Source organism: Python bivittatus, unplaced genomic scaffold (genome assembly GCF_059951505.1).
Source record: "Python bivittatus isolate LINGU-HERP-01145 unplaced genomic scaffold, Pbiv_v1 ctg000020_np1212, whole genome shotgun sequence".
Lineage (NCBI taxonomy): Eukaryota > Metazoa > Chordata > Lepidosauria > Squamata > Pythonidae > Python > Python bivittatus.
The window spans coordinates 127110446-127130662 of record NW_028277030.1 but is presented as its reverse complement, the minus strand read 5'-3'; the positions used below and the strand labels follow the sequence as shown (position 1 = coordinate 127130662).

The following is a 20217-nucleotide window of genomic DNA, read 5'->3' as shown; positions in this document are numbered from 1 at the left end:
CTCCCAGGAAAAAAAATAGAGTGGTGTTTCTGGTGGGTTTAGGGCACCCATTTTACCCTGTAAATCTGGGAAAGTTAGAAAAAAGGTCTGGAGTGGCCTGAGCATTGCCTATGTCTGGCTTATCTTATTAGCAATTGCAAGTAAGACACTATAAATGATACAAGTCTTTTGTTTTTTTCTTTCATAGAACATATCCTGCATTAGAGACATTAACAGAACCTCATCAGCTCACAGCTACGTTAAGTTGTGTAATTGGTGTAGCTCGTAGCCTGGTATCTGGGGGCAAGTCATTTCCTGAAGGTCCAACACACATGTTGCCTCTGTTGATGAGGGCATTGCCTGGTGTGGATCCAAATGACTTTAGCAAATGCATGGTGAGTGTAATAATTTCACACGGTGTTATGTTGCAATCAGATCTATCTTAAGACTACAGATTTCCACAGGTTTCTTGCTTCTATATTTCAGCTTCTTCCTTATTGTATACTGTCTGCACATCTGTTTGGCTACCACTGTTTCTTCCTCCTTTTGATTGCATGGGTAGAGCATACAGCAGAAGGAGCAAATAAGACAAAGGCTGACTGCAGTCTTTTCCAGCTTATGCGTTTTATGCTAAATCACAGTTTAAAATGAGATTCCTCAACATAATTTACATCTCCCTTGGCACCACCTGGATTCAGTGCTACCCCTGAAGTTTAAAATAATTTTTAAACTATGACATGCTACACAGTAAAGTATCATTTTTATTTTCAGTAATAATTGTGGACCTTATATGAGGCCAAAAGACATTCCAATACAATCAAACATGTTTCATGGCTAAAAATTCAGCGTTTTGAAGCATGCTCAGCTGCCAGAATAAAAGAAAATAGTAAGCTGACAGTAACAGAGAATTTACTGGGAGTTTAGAGAAGATGATGGCAAGCATCTGTGTGAGCCTCTAGTGGCTTGTAGGGATTGATGTTTCCCCCCCCCCCCCCCGTGGTGTGAATGTGTTTTGCCTTTCAGAGTGTTAGCATGTTTAGCTGTGGTGTCTTTTGCCTGGTGAGCTGTTCATTGGATTTAAGCTTTGTTAAGGTGGATTCATGGTTAGCAGTTAGAATACAAATCCCATCTCCATTGTGGGGAGATGGGTGGGGACAAGTTTACTAAATAAAATAAATAAATAAATCTCTTGTTTTGTTTTTGGTTCTTGCCCAGGTCAGTTTGCTTATAGATAGGAATAAACAGTGGAACATAAAACCATAGTTTCAGAACTGTTTAGACATCACCTTTGCTCTATATCTGTGGTTATTAGATAGGGTTTTTTTTTAAACACTGCCAATTTGCTTTCTGGGAAATGAGTATTTATAACAAGCTATGCCGGCCATGACAACTGTTTTATGAGTGGGGAATCTCCTTCCAACAGCTGTCAATTGATGAAAACATCACATTTTCTCAAAATTCTACTCACCTAAAGTGCCTGGTAACCTCTGCTTTAGTGTATATGGAAATATGAATAGTAGAAACTAACTTCAGTTTTGTACTAGGTGTAGTCTGGGTACCTGAGATGTGGGAATATCAGTTTTCCCCACCTATAGATACAGATTTGCCATACAGCGTTTCAGACATTTGAACTGACTGTTCCTTTTTAAATTAAAATATATACTTACTGCACACTGAAACTTTTTTTTTTTGCATACTTTATTAGATCACATTCCAGTTTATTGCAACGTTTTCTACTCTCGTGCCTTTAGTGGATTGTTCATCAGTACTACAAGAGAGAAATGATCTCACAGAGGTATAAGTTTTAAAAGTTTAGCAAATAACTTTTAGTATAGATATGAGAATATAGAACGTAAAAGAACATTAAAATCATATATTTTGCTGCTTGTTATTTGTAACTACAAAATTAAGGTTTTCAGTAGGAAAAAAACAAATTATATGGTCTAAATTTACAAACAATTTTGTTTTGTTTATTTATGTTCCCTTGATTTTAACTTTTTATTTATGTTCCCTTGATTTTGATCTTGGTATTTTGAATATTTGTAGAAACTGAGATTTGTATGTTTTTGTGTAATACAAGGATTGTGTCAAGAATTAACTAAATTTTGGAAATTACATCTTAATTTATAGGCAGTAGAAAAACTTTTTTTTCCTTGTGTTTTGAAATTGTAGGTGGAGAGAGAACTGTGCTCTGCTACTGCTGAATTTGAAGATTTTGTACTGCAGTTTATGGACAGGCAAGTAGTAATGGGAAACAGCATGCTGGTGATGTGACAACCCTATGCAATGCTTTGGACACTGCAAGTCTGTGTTTCATAGTCATCTATGTTTCTAGTTTGAAGCTATTCTGAGGGAAAATGTTAAGCGTAAGAGTCAGAAAATGACAGAGAGCTGGATAAGTAGTTTGGCTGATAGCTTTCAAGAAGCAAAGTTTATAGGGGGCAGTATTTTTGGATAGGGTATCTAGTGATTGTCATGTGGCTGTTGTTGTTTTTTAGCCAAATACAACTACTTTTCCTCCTTCTCACTTTTGTGATATAGAAGACCACATTTGAGATGTTTGTACATCTTAAGGGTGAAGAAATTTCTCTCCTCTCTTTATGCAGTTCTATAATTTGATTGTTTTGTTTTGGTTCCTTGATTTTTTGATAATCAATTGAAACACTAATTGTCAGTCTGTCAAATAAATTAATAGCCCACAAACTTTTTTTTTATTAGGCTGCAAGCTCCTATGCTTATGGGTTAGTAGAGTAGAGAAAATAAAAGAAAATGAAAAATTTATCTCTGGTCTTCCGGAGTTAGTTGCCAGAAATGACTGTGAGAATATATTATGCAAATTTTATAGCATAACATTAAAAATAACATTCTACTTCAGCCCATACAAACAACAGAAAAGCTTGCAGTGATCTTTTTACTAATTCTGTTACTTGATTTTTTTTCCTATATAGATGTTTTGGACTCATAGAAAGCAGCACATTGGAACAAACAAGAGAAGAGACTGAAACAGAAAAGATGACTCATTTAGAGAGCTTAGTGGAACTAGGCCTATCTTCTACATTCAGCACAATCCTTACACAGTGCTCAAAAGAGATATTTAAGGTATTTTTCATCAAGGGGAATGATTACAGAAATCATATTATTTTCTTAATTTTTATAGGACCAAAGCTTCTGAAACTTTTAATTTTTTCATGTTGTTTTGAGTTTGAACAAAGAAATATAGTTGTTTGAACTGCATTTGTGGTGTAAAAAAATAAATAATGCACAGTGAAAATAAGTATAGTGACCTGGGATTTGAAGAACATTTTCAGTAATACACAAAGACTTGGGTATGCCTAATGGACTTCTTTATTTTATTTTGTTTAGAATGTCCCTAAGCCAACATTAATTGATCTTGAAAAATTCAGTAAGGTTAATATTTGGATGAGAGGCTGTCAGGAGATCTCAAGGTTATAGGCTAGACTGGGAAGTAAAAAAAGAACAGATTCTGGAAGAAGACAGTAGCAAACAATTTCCATTTTTTTTTTTGCAAGAAAATAATCCAGCTATGCCTATATAGTTACCAAACTCAGTAAAAGGACTCCTCACCTTTATTTTGCTTAAAATAACATGCCATGTCACAATCTCTGAATTCTCCCAGGATTAGTACAGAGTTGGAAAATAGCATAGCTGAGTTGGTACTAAGGCCAAAATCTCCTGCAGAACACTAAGTTATGCACGTAGCTTTTTAGGTTTAGGCAGTTGTTTTTTGCAATCAGTACTAGATCTTCTGACTTTTGTAATGGAAAATCTGTATCTGGACTGGTGGTAGAACTTTTTTTCTGCTATGCTTGCATTGTATACGGAGGGTTTTATTTTTGTTTTTTGGGGGAGGAACATTCAACTAGCTTAGTCCTCACCAGCATTTTGATACTGCAGCCCAGATACAGATATCTTGCTGGGATAAGAAAATGCCAACTTACTAGTCACTGATCCAGAATATATTAAAAAATTATACTGTAGTATAAAATAGACCCTAATGTTGTAGTGCTTAGGGGTAGCTGCACTCTTAGAGGACCCTGTGGTTTACAGGTGGTCCTTGTTCAGCAACCACACATTCAGCAAACATTTGAAGTTATGATGGTGCTGAATGAGGAGACTTATGACCAGTCCTTGTCATTGTGGCTGTTGCAGTGTCCCTGCAGCCAAGTGATTGCCATTTGCGACCTTCACTGCCAGCTTCCAACAAGCAAAGTTAATGGGTAGCCAGCAGGAGGTTGCAAATGCGATCATGTGACATCACGCCTAACAACTGTGCAGGATTCACCTAATGATGGCAGCTGGAACTGCTGTTGTAAGTGCAGTGTCCCTGCAGTCACATGACATCTTGCTTTACAACCGCATCACTTAGCGACGGAGTTCACGGTCCCAATTACCATCCTTAACCGAGGACTACCTGTATCAAGATTAATGTATGTTAACTTATCAAAATACATGGCAAATTAGCAAAGTTTAGTAGTAATATTTTTCTGTTTTCCCATAAGCTTAGCTTGGATGTACTTTTTAAACAGTTGATTAAAATGTAACTGACTTCTGTGTTCTGCTATAGAAAAGAACACAGTTCAGAGCCAATCCTTTTTCATCTTAGCTTGTCCATTAATGCAGTAATACAGTGTGCTGCATAATATTTTGAAAGATGGATGTGAGGAAGGGATAGGACAGACTCAGCCTGAATCCAGCCAAAGAGATGCTTAGTAGGCGTCTTTAAACTGTTGCCACACACCTGAATGATTCATAGGTCACAAACTAGATCATTTGCTTATATCTTGGGTATAATGAATGGTATCAAAGGCTGCTGAGAAATCTAGCAGGATCAAATTGGACCTGGATAACCTCACAAGCCTCTGTCACTTCCCCAGCCTGCATCCAGCATTCAGCTCTGAATAAATATGAATGATTTTATCCTCCAGATGTTTTGCAAATTCATCATAGCAGCCTCATAACTGATCTTCCACCTCATTCTTCCCTACAAGGTCCAGGTCACCTTAAACAAGGCTGCTGAGATGACTATCCACAGATAAATACAGAAGAGCAATGACGTTTCACTGCTCTTATCCCCATGATGTAAGCTCAAAGTGAGCTCATACCAACCTTTGGTCATATTCATGCTTCATAGTTTGCCAGCATTGTTCCAGGTGTTTCTTTTGCTGTTTTAGTATACCAAAGAGTTCCTTCTGATCAGCAGATCTGTTTGGTCTTGTACACATTATCCCTTTTGTTTTTTTGTTTAGGTTGCTTTGGAGAAGGTTTTCAATTTTGCTGTTTCAAATATTTTTGAGACAAGAGTGGCTGGTCGAATGGTGGCTGATATGTGCCGAGCTGCTGTGAAAGTAAGACTGTTTCTTCTCCTCCCCTTCTTTTCAGTTAAGATCTAACAATAACAACTCTGTTTTGTTGAAACTAGAATGTTTTGCCAATTCATCAGCGCTCTCCCCCTCCCATACAGACCTAAGATAGAATATTCTTTATCTAGTCCTTAGTACTTTTTTCTTTGCAGAATCAAGGCCATTTAGTAGAAGAGGTAAGTTCTGAATTTTTGCTGTGGAATGCTCATTATTTTGTCAGAATATCTTAATGTACATTTGGTTCTTTCTGACATTTCAGTGCTGTCCTGAGAAGTCTTTGAAGCTTTTTGTACCCCATTGCTGCAGTGTTATAACACATCTTACTCTCAGTAAGTTTCAATAATCTAATGTTGTAACTTGTTTATATGTGTAAGTGTATATTGCCTGTTGAAGATTTGAAGTATTTTGTTTGTAATTGTGTGTAAAAAGTTCTGTTCTGGAGAAGGAATATTTGGGAGATTCTAGAACTTACTGCTCTTCCTTCAGACCACACCAACCCAGCTTTTCTACCAAGGGCCAGAAGTTTTCTGGAAGTAAAACTTCTAGAACCGGAAGTCGTTTCTAGCATTCTGAGCATGTACTTCCAACAGCTAGAGAGAGTATATACAACATTCTGTCCTCTGATTTTATTCTCAAGAGATGGAGACTAGTTGAAGCCACCTAGTAAACTTCCATGGCTCAGTATGTGTTTGAACCTGAATCTCCCTGGTCCTTTCACCATGGCTAACTACTATATCACAGTAACTTTGATGGGTTAGCATGAGAGAAAAGATTGGCATGGGATCATCCAGTTACTGATTCAGTTATTCAGTAGTGTCCCTAATCCCAACTCTCTCTATTATATTACACTAATATAATGCATCAGTAGAATAGACATGATAGACTATAGCTGAAGGCACAAAGTGTATCCATGTCTCTTGAAGTTAGGAGAATATTAGAGATGTAAGGTCCTGAATGCTGATTTGGAAACAATCATAGGTGGGTTCAATGCTGGTAGGCTTCCTTCATTAGAAACTTGAAGCAGTATCTTCGCAGAAGGGAACTCTGCTGCTTGAACAGTTTACCTTTTCTTCACAATTGGAAACATTTAATATACTGTAAGAAATTAATGGGTAAAATAGCCCCTATTCTCTGATTTAAAAAATTCTCTTTCTCTCCTGTGTCACATGTTGGAGAAGAACAGGAGAGAACCTGTGATCCATCTATGAGGCCTGAAGTATATCTTATGTCTATAGTTTGAAAGATAATCTGCAATATAAAAAAAAATAAGCCATTCACATGTCTATTAGTTGAAACAAATACATAATGTTCACTTCACATGTTAATTTGAAGGCCTAAACTGCTGTGTGTGGATGGCACAAAGACATCTGTAAACATATACAAGCAACCACATATTTCATCTAAGCTCCTTTTATGTCTTTTGCTTAAATAATAAGATTTCTCAGAAATCAAAATGGGAAACAGCTGAAGGTAGAAAAGGATGTTAGTTATTCAAGAACATTTAACTTGGTTTTTAGGAATATGCTAATTTGGGAAGGGAAACATATCTTCTGAATGATGAGTTGGTGGAAATTTCTTATATAATTATTAGGCAGCCAATTATATAAGACAGCATTCAAACAACTCTGGAGGTAACTTATTTAACTTCTTTTAAGAAAATGAATTAAACAATGTAGAAATAGGTGTAAGAAAGAATTAGAACAGAGATATTTTATATATTTTTCATCCTATAACAGAATAGAGGAATCACATGAGCCTGTGATATGTTATATGTTTATATAATTTTTGTACTTTCTAGTTGAGTCATAATAAATTTTATAACAATGGTTTTGTCAAGATAGCTTAAGTAAGAATCTTCAGAATTGTAAATATGTCATTACCAATACATGCTGCAGGATAGTAACATCGGGGCTTAATATATTTCATATCTAGATGATGATGTCTTGCATGATGAAGAGTTAGATAAAGAACTCCTCTGGAATCTTCAGCTTTTATCAGAGGTATTTATGAGAAATGCTAGCTTTAATTTTCGATGTATTTTGTTCATGTTTTGGTTTCAATACAAAATAACAAACAGAAGTTTCCTTACGAGGTGTATACTTAAAGCAAAAACTATCTAACTAGACCTGTGTGCTAGACTGCATTATTATATGGTCTGCAAAACTCCTATGGACAAGAACAGTGAGTTTTTAAATCTGATTTGGGAGAGGAAATATAAGAACTTGCAGCTCTAAAGCTGTCAGTGAATAATAGCAGGTGGAATTTTGTTCTCAAGTGTGTATGTGTGCCCCTACTTGGGAATTAATTCATAGGATCATAATGTTGGAATGGACCTTGGAGTTCTTCTCCAGAGTCCAATCCCCTGTCCAGGTATTTGAATTCATTCAAAGCAGCTAGGTGTTCTCTCATCACTTCCTTGCTTATTTTGACCTGTGTTTCTCTTCTGCCCCCCATGGTTTGGCTTTTGACAGGTTGAACCACTTTTTCCTTTTGTGAAATACAAAAATAGAAATTAAACAATTCAGACATTTCCCTATTTCCCATCACCATCTTGCCATCTGCAGCCAGCAGATGAACTGCTTCCTTGACTTTCCCTTATTCTGGACATATCCAAAGAACACTTCTTTGTTATTTTTGGCATTTATTGCAAGCCTGAGCATATTCTGACCCTTAGCCTTCCTGATCTTATCCTTATTAATATGGGCTGGTCCCTGATATTCTACTTTTGTTATATGCCCCTCTTTCCATTTTTTAAACTTAAGCTTTTGTTTCTCAGCTTATCAGATAGCTCTTTGTATAGCCACACTAGTTTCATCAGGTATCTCCTATTTTTCTTTCTCTTTGATAGGTCGGGTTTGGTAGGTTGAGTTTGGGCCTTAATTATCCAGAATTTCCTAACCCTCCCTCCCTAGCTCCCAATACCTCGCAGAGCTTTCAGTATTGAAAGATACTCAGAAAATTTAGAACCCTCTGTGTTTAAATCATCTTTTATGGTAAAGGCCTTTCATTTTCCATTTCATTTCCTTCGGCCAATTATGACATTTTTCTTTTAGAAATGTGTTTCAGTCATGGAGCTGTTCAATTACAGGTAGTCCTCGCTTAACAACCACAATTGGTACTGGCAACTCTGTCACTAAGTGATGCGGTCATTAAGTGAGACATGTGACTGTGACTTGCAAATTTACTATCAGCTTCTCCATTGACTCTGCTTGTTGAAAGCCGGCTGTGAAACTCGCAAATGATGATCACATGACTATGGGATGCTGCGACAGTGATAAATTCCTACTGGTTGTGAAGTGTCCGAATCTTGATTATATGACTGTGGGGATGCTGCAACAGTTGTAAGTGCAAGGACCCATCATAAAGTTACTTTTTCAGCGCTGTCATAACTTTGAACAGTCACTAAATAGGGCAGTTGTTAAGCAAAGATTACCTGTATTACCAATTTCAAGGTCATGTTCCACTGTTGGTATCTTTGACAGTTAGGGATGATTTCAAGGTTGGATGGGGAGATAAGTAGAGGGTTTCAAGAAGATTGGATTTGTCTGAAGTGCAGTGCCAGCACAAACTGTAAGTCAAGGGTGAGTAAAATTAAAAGAGTAGGCAAACTGCTGAAATGCATGTCTATTCTTAAGGAAAAGAAGACCATCCTATTGGAAGGCCAACCTGGTAGGTTGCAGGATTAAAAGGAAAAAATGGATCAAATGTCTCTTCTGAACTATACATTCACATGAATTCTGTTGGGGTTTATTTCTGATGTTTTGACTTTTGCTAGATCACTCGTGTGGATGGGAAGAAGTTGCTGCCATACAGGGAGCAGCTTTTGAAGATTCTACAACGAACCCTCCATTTAACCTGTAAGCAGGGTTACATTCTGTCTTGTAACCTACTGCACCATCTTCTTCGTTCTACTACACTTATCTACCCCACAGAATACTGCAGTGTGCCAGGTGGTTTTGACCAGCCTCTTTCTGAATACTTTCCTATCAAGGCAAGGATTTTAACTTACTTAGGACTAGAGAATTTGACTGCATTTTTAAAAATAAAAGTACTAAACAATTACTCTGTTGCATTTCCTTGAAGATTTTTCCAGCTCAATAGCTATGGAAAGTGTAAGTGAAAGATGCTATAAGAGTAAACATGTGTAATGTCAATTTTATCATCAATGTATTATTTTATATCTTTATTTGGATGGTAGTACAGATCATCTTGAAGGGATGGGTCATGAAAACCAAAATTAAATACATCGTAGTTAGTAGTTAAACAACTACAGGCTGGTTCAAATGACAGGAAATTATTAAGTATGCATTTTTTCTAGTAACATTCCCTATCCTACAGTGTATAAAATTGAAATATTCCTTATTTCATACACTAGGTAGTACTTTCCCATTTCATTTTAAAAAGATATTTTTAAACATATTACAGGATAAATTAGTCTATGCAGTAAACCTGTTAATTCTGTAGCATGTGTATCAACGTAGTCAGGTTGATACACAGCTACAGCTACACAAATACAATTAAAGAATACCAAGCTAAAGATATATGCATATATTTTATATTTTTATAGTTTAAAATATGAAATACTAAAGGGCAGGGATGATATTAAGTATGCAATAAAAAGTAATTTTTAAATGTAATTGCATTGTTCTTAGTTTTATTTGGAAGTGCAAATAAAGGAATTTTCCTATATGTCCAGACAGTGGCAATGCCAAGCAGCAAGATATAACTAAATAATTATAATGATGATATCTCAGACTGCTTAGAATGAAAGTTGAGAACTGAGAGTCTCACTTTATCTCTTGAAAAGAAATTACATAAATTTTCCATTTGCCTGCTTGTTTATATTTATGACTGTCTTAAAGGAGCAAATTATCAAGTAGTAATCTGATTATTGGCATGAGAGGGATGAACATATACTGAAGGAAACTGTTTTCATTGGGAAGAATTCAGTAGATACCATCAGTACACACAATTTAAAAAATCCAAATAATCCATATTGTGCATCATGAAAAATGGATTTTGCCAAATGTTATTGTTACTCAAGAATGAATATGCTAATTTTACATAATGTACTATGGTTTTGCTAGCCATGTGAGTAGAGAAAAGAAATACTCAGGATACTGGCTGCTGAAGAAATTGACATATTCCTTTTTATGGAACAGATTGCCCAAAGCAGGAGATTTTTTCCTTTTTTTAATCAAAGTCTAAGCTGACTTTTCCCCAGAAGAGAAGAGCAGATTAGGAAACATGAATTTAAGATCCTGTTTGCATATCATTTTGGATAACCTCCTTAAAATTGGCTCAGGAAGTACCATCCATCAAATTTTATGGTTGCTATTTATAGCTACCCTTCATGTGGCATACTTAAGAACTTTGTTACTCTGATGACTGTTCCAGGCAGAATTGAAAGTGCTGACCTTGGCCTCAAAAGCAATGAATGGCATGCATCCAGTGTGTGTTTAACACATGAGTCTCTACCCACTCCATCTGAGTTCATGTGCCTTCTTTTGCTTAATGAATTTGAAGAGGGCTTTTCTCTGGGGGTCCCTCTATCATGAAACTCTTTCTGTCCTGTAAGAAGGTAGTGCCTTTGTGTAATTATATCATTGGAACTTCTCCAGCTTTACTAAAAAAAAAAAAAAAGAAGTTTGATTTGATAAAATCATCTTTTGCTTTTTATACTATTGTGTTAGCAACCTGAGTTAAATTGGGGAAAAAAGTAATGTAATTTTTTTAAAAAACCATCAGTTTAGCTCTTTTTAAAAGAAAGCCTGAGAGTAACTAATGACCTGAACATCTGTATGTATGTATGTACTATTTTTATCCTGCCTTTTATTTTTTTTATTTTTATTTTTATTTATATATATATATATATATATAGAGAGAGAGAGAGAGAGAGAGAGAGAGAGAGAGATCAACTCAAAGTGGCAAACATATCTAATACTCCTGCCTCCTATTTTCCCCACAACAACAACCCTGTGAGGTGGATTGGGTTGAGAGAGAATGACTGGTCCAAAGTCGCCCAGCCGGCTTTCATATATACATATTCTTTCTTTGGCAAGATGTTTTCAATGAGTTTTTTTACCCCAAAATTGCTCCAGGCCAACTTTCCAGTTATCAAAAGTAGGGTACTATTAACTAAGTATTAATAATCTTTTAATTCATCTCTTGCCAAGTCAAGTGTTCAAGGTCCTTTTGTCTGGAATAAGAATTTCATTGTTAAATGTTACAACTTGTGATAGTTTTCTAATTTTGCTAAAGGCAAAATGCACACCCTTGTGTTGTTTTTACAGGACTGGGGTAAACCTGGTGATCTACAGAAACTTAATATTCAGTGGCATGTTCCTTCAGCCGAAGAAACTGCTTTTTCCTTTGAATTGTTGGATTCTTTTCTCCAGCCAGAGCTTGACAAACTAGAGCGCTATGCAGATGGAGTTCTTGAAATGTCCAGGTTAGACAGATCCGTTACTGACTGGATTTTTTTTTTCAAGTTTAACTAAGCTAATACAATTAAATCCCAGAATAAACCAAGGAGATTTACTCAAGTTTGGATGAGTTAGATTTACTCAGAGTAAATTGCTAGCTGCTCTGTGGAGCTGATGATGAGCTCACTAACTGCCAAAAGGCATTATATTCAACAGCTTGGTAACTTTTCAGCTACTCCAGGATTATCATCCCCATGTTACAAATGGGGAGGCAGGGATACATTATGTGTCTGTTTGTTTATTTAGAATATTTGTATATCAATAACTCATGGTGATTTTCAGAAATATTTGTTTTATTTTATGTTTTATTTTTATTATTTTCTGATTTAGATGCTACTCCAATAATATTGACTTGGAGTGGCTAACAATAAATCCACAACAGAGTAAAGAAATAGAAAAAGTTAAAACTTATATTCTGTGTGAGCTGCTGAAACTTATTTTGATTGTGGTTGCATAGATATATGTTTAATAACAATATAAATAATAAGTAATAACTAACTATATAATGCACAATTATACAATTCAGAAAACAAAAATGCAATTCAAACAACCTTTAACACACACACAGACACCCCCCCCCCCAAAAAAACAATTAAACACAATAAGTGGTTCATGATGACCTTGGACAGATTGTGCCTGAGTGGCCTTTCCCAGTTCTCCAATCCAGAGGAACTGCTTGGCCCATTGAGGAACTCCAGGAGATGAAAGGAATCAGGAGACATCTAGAGTGTCACTGGTGGAAGGGAAAGAGTAAATCAGACTGAACAGAGATAACAACTCATGTTTGAACCTACACTGTGGCAATAAAAGTCATGAAACATTAATATTTCTTCACTCTTACTGCACCCTCAGATGGCTGGCCAGAGAATCTTTTTAAAATTACCAAGTTCTGTTAGCCAAAGGATGAGCCAGAATAATATTTCTTAGGTTACTATAAGGAATTTTCTAGGCATCTGAAGGATTGCTTAGATTTGCTTATCCTGATAAGATGGCTGAAACTGCATTTTCAGTCCTGAAGAAGTGGACAAGATTCTCTGTGAGGTTGTATTCTGGATCCATGCCATTCCTGGTTGATGAAAACTTTCAGGAAGGTGACTAGGATTTGGGTCAGGATGGTATTAGATACATTCTTGAGAGAGGGGTTGATCCCTACTGCCTTGAAGGACATAGTGGTCTAGCCCCTCCTCAGAAAACTGTTGCTTGATCTAGAAATTGTGGATAATTATTGGACAATCTTCAACCATCTTTCTTTTTGAGGAAAGGGTTTTGGGAAGGTGGTGGAGCTGAATTGCAGAGAGCCTGGGAAAAATACATGATGTGGACCCATTCCTGTCTGTGTTCAGGCCTGAGCATAGTACTGAGACTGCACTGATTGCATTTGTGGGTAACCTCTGACAAGACCAAGTTAGGGAGAGTATAACCCTCCTGGTATTGCTTGATCTCTCAGCAGCCTTCAATACCACTGAACATGGCATCCTAATGGTTCCTGTTGGTGGTGCTTTGGGGGAGATATTAAGTCTTGTGTTCCTTCGTTGTATGGCACCACAAGGCTCAATCCCCCTCCACTCGAATTTGACATCTACTAAAGCCATTGAATGAGGTCAGATATCAACATGGGGTCAGAGCCTGAGTATATTTGGGATTGCCTATTCCCAATTCTTTCTGTCTGTCCATTTAGATATGGTAGTGCATGCTCTCTCCATATTCCTTCCCTCAGGGAATATCAACAGAGATCATGGAAATGAGCCTTCTGAATTGCTGCCCTTCTGTGGAAGAGCATTCCCATGTAAATCCAAATTGTTCTTACTCTATTGGTTTTTAGGAAGACCATTAAAATTTGCTGTTCCAGCAGGCTGGGGGGTTGGGATCTTTTAATGTTGTTCCTTGGAGCATTTGTCTAATGTAACTGATGTTCCCAGTGTTTATATACATAGGTGTACTTTAATTTTTGTTATAATTATTATTTTTTAATCTTATTTATAGATATTAGTTACAGTGGGGCAAAAAAGTATTTAGTCAGCCACCAATTGTGCAAGTTCTCCCACTTAAAAAGATGAGAGGCCTGTAATTTTCATCATAGGTATACCTCAACTATGAGAGACAAAATGGGGAAAAAAATCCAGAAAATCACATTGTCTGATTTTTAAAGAATTTATTTGCAAATCATGGTGGAAAATAAGTATTTGGTCAATATCAAAAATTCATCTTGATACTTTGTTATATATCCTTTGTTGGCAATGACAGAGGTCAAACGTTTTCTGTAAGTCTTCACAAGGTTTTCACACACTGTTGCTGGTATTTTGGCCCATTCCTCCATGCAGATCTCCTCTAGAGCAGTGATGTTTTGGGGCTGTCGCTGGGCAACACGGACTTTCAACTCCCTCCAAAGGTTTTCCATGGGGTTGAGATCTGGAGACTGGCTAGGCCACTGCAAGACCTTGAAATGCTTCTTACGAAGCCACTCCTTCGTTGCCCAGGCGGTGTGTTTGGGATCATTGTCATGCTGAAAGACCCAGCCACGTTTCATCTTCAATGTCCTTGCTGATGGAAGGAGGTGTTCACTCAAAATCTCACGATACATGGCCCCATTCATTCTTTCCTTTACACGGATCAGTCGTCCTGGTCCCTTTGCAGAAAAACAGCCCCAAAGCATGATGTTTCCACCCCCATGCTTCACAGTAGGTATGGTGTTCTTTGGATGCAACTCAGCATTCTCTCTCCTCCAAACACGACGAGTTGAGTTTAGACCAAAACATTCTACTATGGTTTCATCTGACCATATGACATTGGTCCCAATCCTCTTCTGGATCATCCAAATGCTCTCTAGCAAACTTCAGACGGGCCCAGACATGTACTGGCTTAAGCAGGGGGACACATCTAGCACTGCAGGATTTGAGTCCCTGGCGGCGTAGTGTGTTACTGATGGTAGCCTTTGTTACTTTGGTCCCAGCTCTCTGCAGGTCATTCACTAGGTCCCCCCATGTGGTTCTGGGATTTTTGTTCACCATTCTTGTGATCATTTTGACCCCACGGGGTGAGATCTTGCGTGGAGCCCCAGATCGAGGGAGATTATCAGTGGTCTTGTATGTCTTCCATTTTCTAATTATTGCTCCCACAGTTGATTTCTTCACACCAAGCTGCTTGCCTATTGCATATTGCATATTGCATATTCAGTCTTCCCAGCCTGGTGCAGGTCTACAATTTTGTTTCTGGGTGTCCTTCAACAGCTCTTTGGTCTCAGCCACAGTGGAGTTTGGAGTGTGACTGTTTGAGGTTGTGGACAGGTGTCTTTTATACTGATAACAAGGTCAAACAGGTGCCATTACTACAGGTAACGAGTGGAGGACAGAGGAGCCTCTTAAAGAAGTAGTTACAGGTCTGTGAGAGCCAGACATCTTGCTTGTTTGTAGGTGACCAAATACTTATTTTCCACCATGATTTGCAAATAAATTCTTTAAAAATCAGACAGTGTGATTTTCTGGATTTTTTTTTCTCATTTTGTCTCTCATAGTTGAGGTATACCTATGATGAAAATTACAGGCCTCTCTCATCTTTTTAAGTGGGAGAACTTGCACAATTGGTGGCTGACTAAATACTTTTTTGCCCCACTGTATATACGCTGCTTAGAATCTCCAGTGGTGACAGCATATAAACCAGACAGACACATAGACAAACAGATGTTTGTTATCCAGTGTAATCAATCCAACAAATAGGTTAGATTGTTTAATAATACAGGTAGTCCCCAGGTTAAGAATGCTTGGTTTACAGACGACCCATAGTTAAGAACGGAGCCTGTTGTAGCAAAATTCGAGTTAACTACACAATGGTTCGAGTTAATTACATAATACTATTTATACAGTATTATACAATAATACTGTTCCAGCTTACATACAAGACCCTGGGAATGGAACTCGTTCTTAAACTGGGGACTACCAGTACACTTGCTGGTAAATGTGTATTATGTGGCCATGTAATGGTTTGGCTTTTGAAGTAGTGGCTTGCCTGAGCCTTCAGGGCTGATCAGAAAATTAAGCATGATGGTTTAATAGCATTACCTAATCTTGTTGTGGAGGTCAGATCTCAAAGCTCTTTGAGCACTTTTTAAATAGAGAAGTGAAAAATACTTCACCTAAACATATTTAACATTTACTTTCAGAGATGATGTTCAACAGGGTCTTACTATAGTACACAATTGCCTTATTGGATCGGGAAACATGCTGCCACCTCTGAAAGGAGACAAAGTGCCTCACATGTAAGTAAACTTTGCTTTATGTAGATGATAAATAGAATCATTTAGATAAAAACTTCAGAGACTGTTGTGTGCCTCACTCAGGATTCTTAAAATATGTGCTGAGAATTATTCATCTGAAATTGTACATAATGAAAACATAGAAAACACTTTCCAATCCTATCCTATGGCCTTGATATTGCTTGATTGTCTCCCATCCAAGTACTAATCAAGTCCAGCCCTATTTAGTTTTCAAGGCCAGACAACATCACTAGGTGCTAGCATCTACACAGATGTAATATTTAGTACAATAGTAATCAAGAATTATACAACTTCCCTATTATTTGACTTCTGTCTTCATTTTCCTTCAAAACCAATTTAAATGATAGAAAATCATAACTCTTAGTCTTAGAAATTGTAACAGTAATTACTGTTTTATGAAATTAAATTCACAGCATCAAGAGCTCTTGTTTAAAGAATATGTATGTATTATATACTGTACAGGGTTCCAAGTCTAGTGTCATTAGAAGAGATCAAACTTTATACTGGTGTTGAATATGGTAAGTTAACACTATCGCATAAATGGTAGAAGAAATTTGCTGTTACTTAGTGCACGATATTACTGATCTCTTATTGAAAGAAAGTAATTAACTTATTTATTTTTTCTGTGAATCTTAAGGAAAATATTATTATTATTATTATTATTATTATTATTATTATTATTATTATTTAATAACTTTGTTGAATTTAATATTGTATGCTGCCAGACTCTCAACAATTCTGGGCAGCTTACAACAATCAAAGACATTACAATAAAATCAATAAAAGATAAAGATAAAAGATGGCAAGTATGACTCTGTGTGTGTGTGTGTGGGTGTGTATATTAAACAATTAAGTATTATTAGATATTTTGTATGTTTTACAGTCTAGAACTGGGAAAAGCTTAGAAGCTTATTTTGACCTATCTAACCTGAAATGAAGTTTTTGGTTATATACAAGCCTTATGGGAGCATGCATATCTTAAGTATGCAATTATATGTGTGTATTGTACATACAGATCTTTTCACATACTCACATAGCTTTGCTGGAGATAAACTTTTTCCTTTGTTTTTATTTTGATGTTTCTGTACCTGTCCTTGCAACACATAGTAATTTAGAATATAAACATTATAGATAATGAATGGTCTTACCTTGCTTAGATTTGTCAAGAGAGAATTACAGGGAAAGAATCTGCAAAGTCACAAGAAAACTCCTACGTAAGTGTGTTTTTAGTCATTCTGTTTGCTCTTATTTTCACTGCATTTGTACAGTAGTTCAAAAGGTTTATAATTTGCACTTAAAATCCAGATGGCAAATCAGACAGAAAACAAACTACTCCTCTCTTCTTCAGTTTAAATAAATGAACGGTGTTTGATTTTGATGTCTTGAGGTTGCATGAGTTTGTTTTTTTAATGGATCTCAGGTCACAGTTGGCAAGGTTAATGTGGAGCAATGGATGGAGCTTTCTGGTGTCTCTTTCATTTTTGGAGTGGGGGATTGGAAAATTTTATTTGATGGGTGAAAACTGAAGAATGTTCTTTTTTTCTATTAAAAAAATGGTAGGAAAGTGTATTGCTGTTCCTTGGCAGCTTGCCATCAATATGGCAAGGGTCCTATAACTACGAACAATTACTTTATATTGCTTTATTTAATTGAATTTTCTCTTTATTGTGATAGATTTTGTACTTGACAACTCGGAGGATGATACTAAGTCTTTGTTCCTAATCATTAAGGTATAGTTGCCATTTCTAATGTGTTTTCTAACACATTAAGTTGGATGGATGGCTTTTTCTATATAACTCAACTTCTTGTTCTACAGATCATTGGGGACCTCTTACATTTCCAAGGTTCCCACAAGCATGAGTTTGATTCACGGTGGAAAAGTTTTAACTTGGTGAAGAAATCAATGGAGAATAGGGTTAGTATTTAATATAAGCAATTTATCTACATAAGTAAAGACTTTGAGGAATCTAGAGGGAGGTAATTTTCATAGCTGAAAAAAGGAATCACAAGTAGCACTAAAAGTAAAAAAATGATTGGCATTTAGTCAAAATCAAACTTTACACTGTTTTTGAAAAGGAGTGTTTTAATTTTAATGGAAGGTTCTTATTCATACAATTTTAGAAGAACAGTACTCAGTTTAAAAGAGATGAATCACATTCCTATTTGCTTACAAGACATTTGAGGGCGTGAGAAGGAGTGGGGGAGGCATAAAGAACTAGGTAACGGTGCCCCCAGCTCTTTTCAAGGAACTATCTTTGAGAGGAATGTTGCAACTTGGAGATCTGCCATTTGGGACAGATTTCCAATAAGCCTCTTAGTAAAATCAAAATGAGTCAACATCAGTACTATTTTGCATGTTGTTTCCCATTTTTCAACATGTCTCAATTAGAATTTCCTTTTGATAAATGCCCCACATCCTTAAGCATTACATTACTGAAAGGGGTGAAGCATTGGGCCATAATCCATTTAAAGTTGATTAATCTGTGAAAAAGATAGCAAGTGTACTGCATGCAAATATGTGAGTATTTGACTTATTTCAGATCTATAATAATTATCCTCAAACTCAGAAGCAGTTTGTCAGTTTTGTTTTATGAATAAAGAAAACTTAAGTTCCACAATTGGTTTTCTTCATTATTAACCAATAGTAGATACTCATGAGGAAAAACAGAAATATAAGGCAGGAATTGGGTAGTTTTTCAATATGTATAAATTTATTTCCACATTCATTCTGATTTTTAACTGATTTGCCTATTTTCAGCTTCAAGGCAAGAAACAGCATATTAGAGCACTGCTCATTGACAGAGTCATGTTACAGCATGAGGTAATGTTTTTCTACCACTGCATGTGAATCTGTAGTATCTACAACTTGCATTTATAAAGTGAATAGATGCACAATGAAAAAAAAATCTAATTTGCCCATTTCTCTTTAGCTAAGAACTCTCACTGTTGAAGGCTGTGAATATAAAAAAGTACATCAAAACTTGATCAGGGACCTTCTTCGTTTGTCTACAAGTTCATATGGCCAGGTAAGCATATGCCACCTCTCATTTTATGCAAGCAGAATACTAATGGCAGGAGTTTTGAAGTAGGTATTTGCAAGGAATGGAGTGCTATTCCACTGTTAGTTTGAAATTTCTGTGAGAACTCTTTCTGTGCTAGACTTAATCTTCAGGATGTTATCCTGTGCATCTTTATTTTAAGGGCTTGTAACATTTCCTGAATGGCATTTGCTAATGCCATAGAGCCTCATGATACCTTGTCTATGTGATTACTTTGAGTCTATGCAGCAGCTACTGCCACTCAGTGGATGACAAGAGGGGTGGGAGGGGCTTATGTGTAGACATAAGACTATACTGGATTGAATAGTTCAGAAAAAGCTGGGTAAGGGGGTCTGTGGCCCAGCCAATACAGTTCTAATCTGCAGCAGCAACACACACTTTTTGATTTATTTTCTACTCAGCAGAGGTGGGTTTCTACTCACGGAAACAAGCTGATAAAATTCTTTTGTAGAAAAATATATACATAGATGTTGCTTTATATTATTTTTGTTCAGAACCAATCACTATGTAAATTCAGGCTTATTTGTCCTTTGTTCAGCTTTTGTACAAATTTCTGTGGTGTTTTTGCCATAGGTCAGGAACAAAGCTCAACAAGCCTTCTTCACAGCGTTGGGGACTTACAACTTCTGTTGCCGGGACATCATTCCTTTGGTTTTGGAGTTTTTGAGGCCAGATGGGTACAGTGTCACCCAGCAACAGTTTAAAGTAAGGAATGTATTAATTTTCCTTACAGTAGGTTCTGTCAGTGCCATGGAGGGGGGATTTGGAGGTGCAGTCTCCAGCCAAAGAGACTATTTTGTTGCCCCTTAGGATCCCAGAATGAAATTGCCAAAATTCAGTGTTGAAATGACTTCTTTTTGGTATTGTAATAATTATGCCTCTCAAAATAAGAATGGAAATGGGATCAGGAGGTCTGTGGATGGCAATCTCCCTCCCACTGTGTGAAACAATGTTGCTTGAATCCAGCCATTTTGCAGTCATGATTTTGGTGGCATGATTTCAGGTTGTTTTTCAGAGTTTGGGTGGAAATAGGAATGGGGTTT

At 36.6% G+C, this 20217-nt stretch overlaps 1 protein-coding gene across 6 annotated transcripts in view; it reads left to right on the top strand.

The window, feature by feature from the left end:
* The window catches only part of PSME4 (proteasome activator subunit 4), a 101437-nt gene that overhangs the window by 43391 nt on the left and 37829 nt on the right, over positions 1–20217 (top strand). For all 6 annotated transcript variants that reach the window (XR_015797630.1, XM_088149349.1, XM_088149340.1 and 3 more), the window contains 17 exons: positions 188–374; positions 1685–1774; positions 2152–2216; positions 2928–3078; positions 5247–5345; positions 5620–5689; positions 7293–7360; positions 9136–9351; positions 11654–11811; positions 16002–16097; positions 16578–16633; positions 17273–17329; positions 17790–17845; positions 17932–18030; positions 18874–18936; positions 19046–19141; positions 19748–19879. Coding sequence is in view for 5 of the 6 variants with exons in the window: in XM_088149349.1 (XP_088005475.1) it covers positions 188–374; positions 1685–1774; positions 2152–2216; positions 2928–3078; positions 5247–5345; positions 5620–5689; positions 7293–7360; positions 9136–9351; positions 11654–11811; positions 16002–16097; positions 16578–16633; positions 17273–17329; positions 17790–17845; positions 17932–18030; positions 18874–18936; positions 19046–19141; positions 19748–19879 (1759 nt within the window). In the remaining variant the exon portion in view is untranslated. The remainder of the gene's footprint in view (positions 1–187; positions 375–1684; positions 1775–2151; positions 2217–2927; positions 3079–5246; positions 5346–5619; positions 5690–7292; positions 7361–9135; positions 9352–11653; positions 11812–16001; positions 16098–16577; positions 16634–17272; positions 17330–17789; positions 17846–17931; positions 18031–18873; positions 18937–19045; positions 19142–19747; positions 19880–20217) is intronic.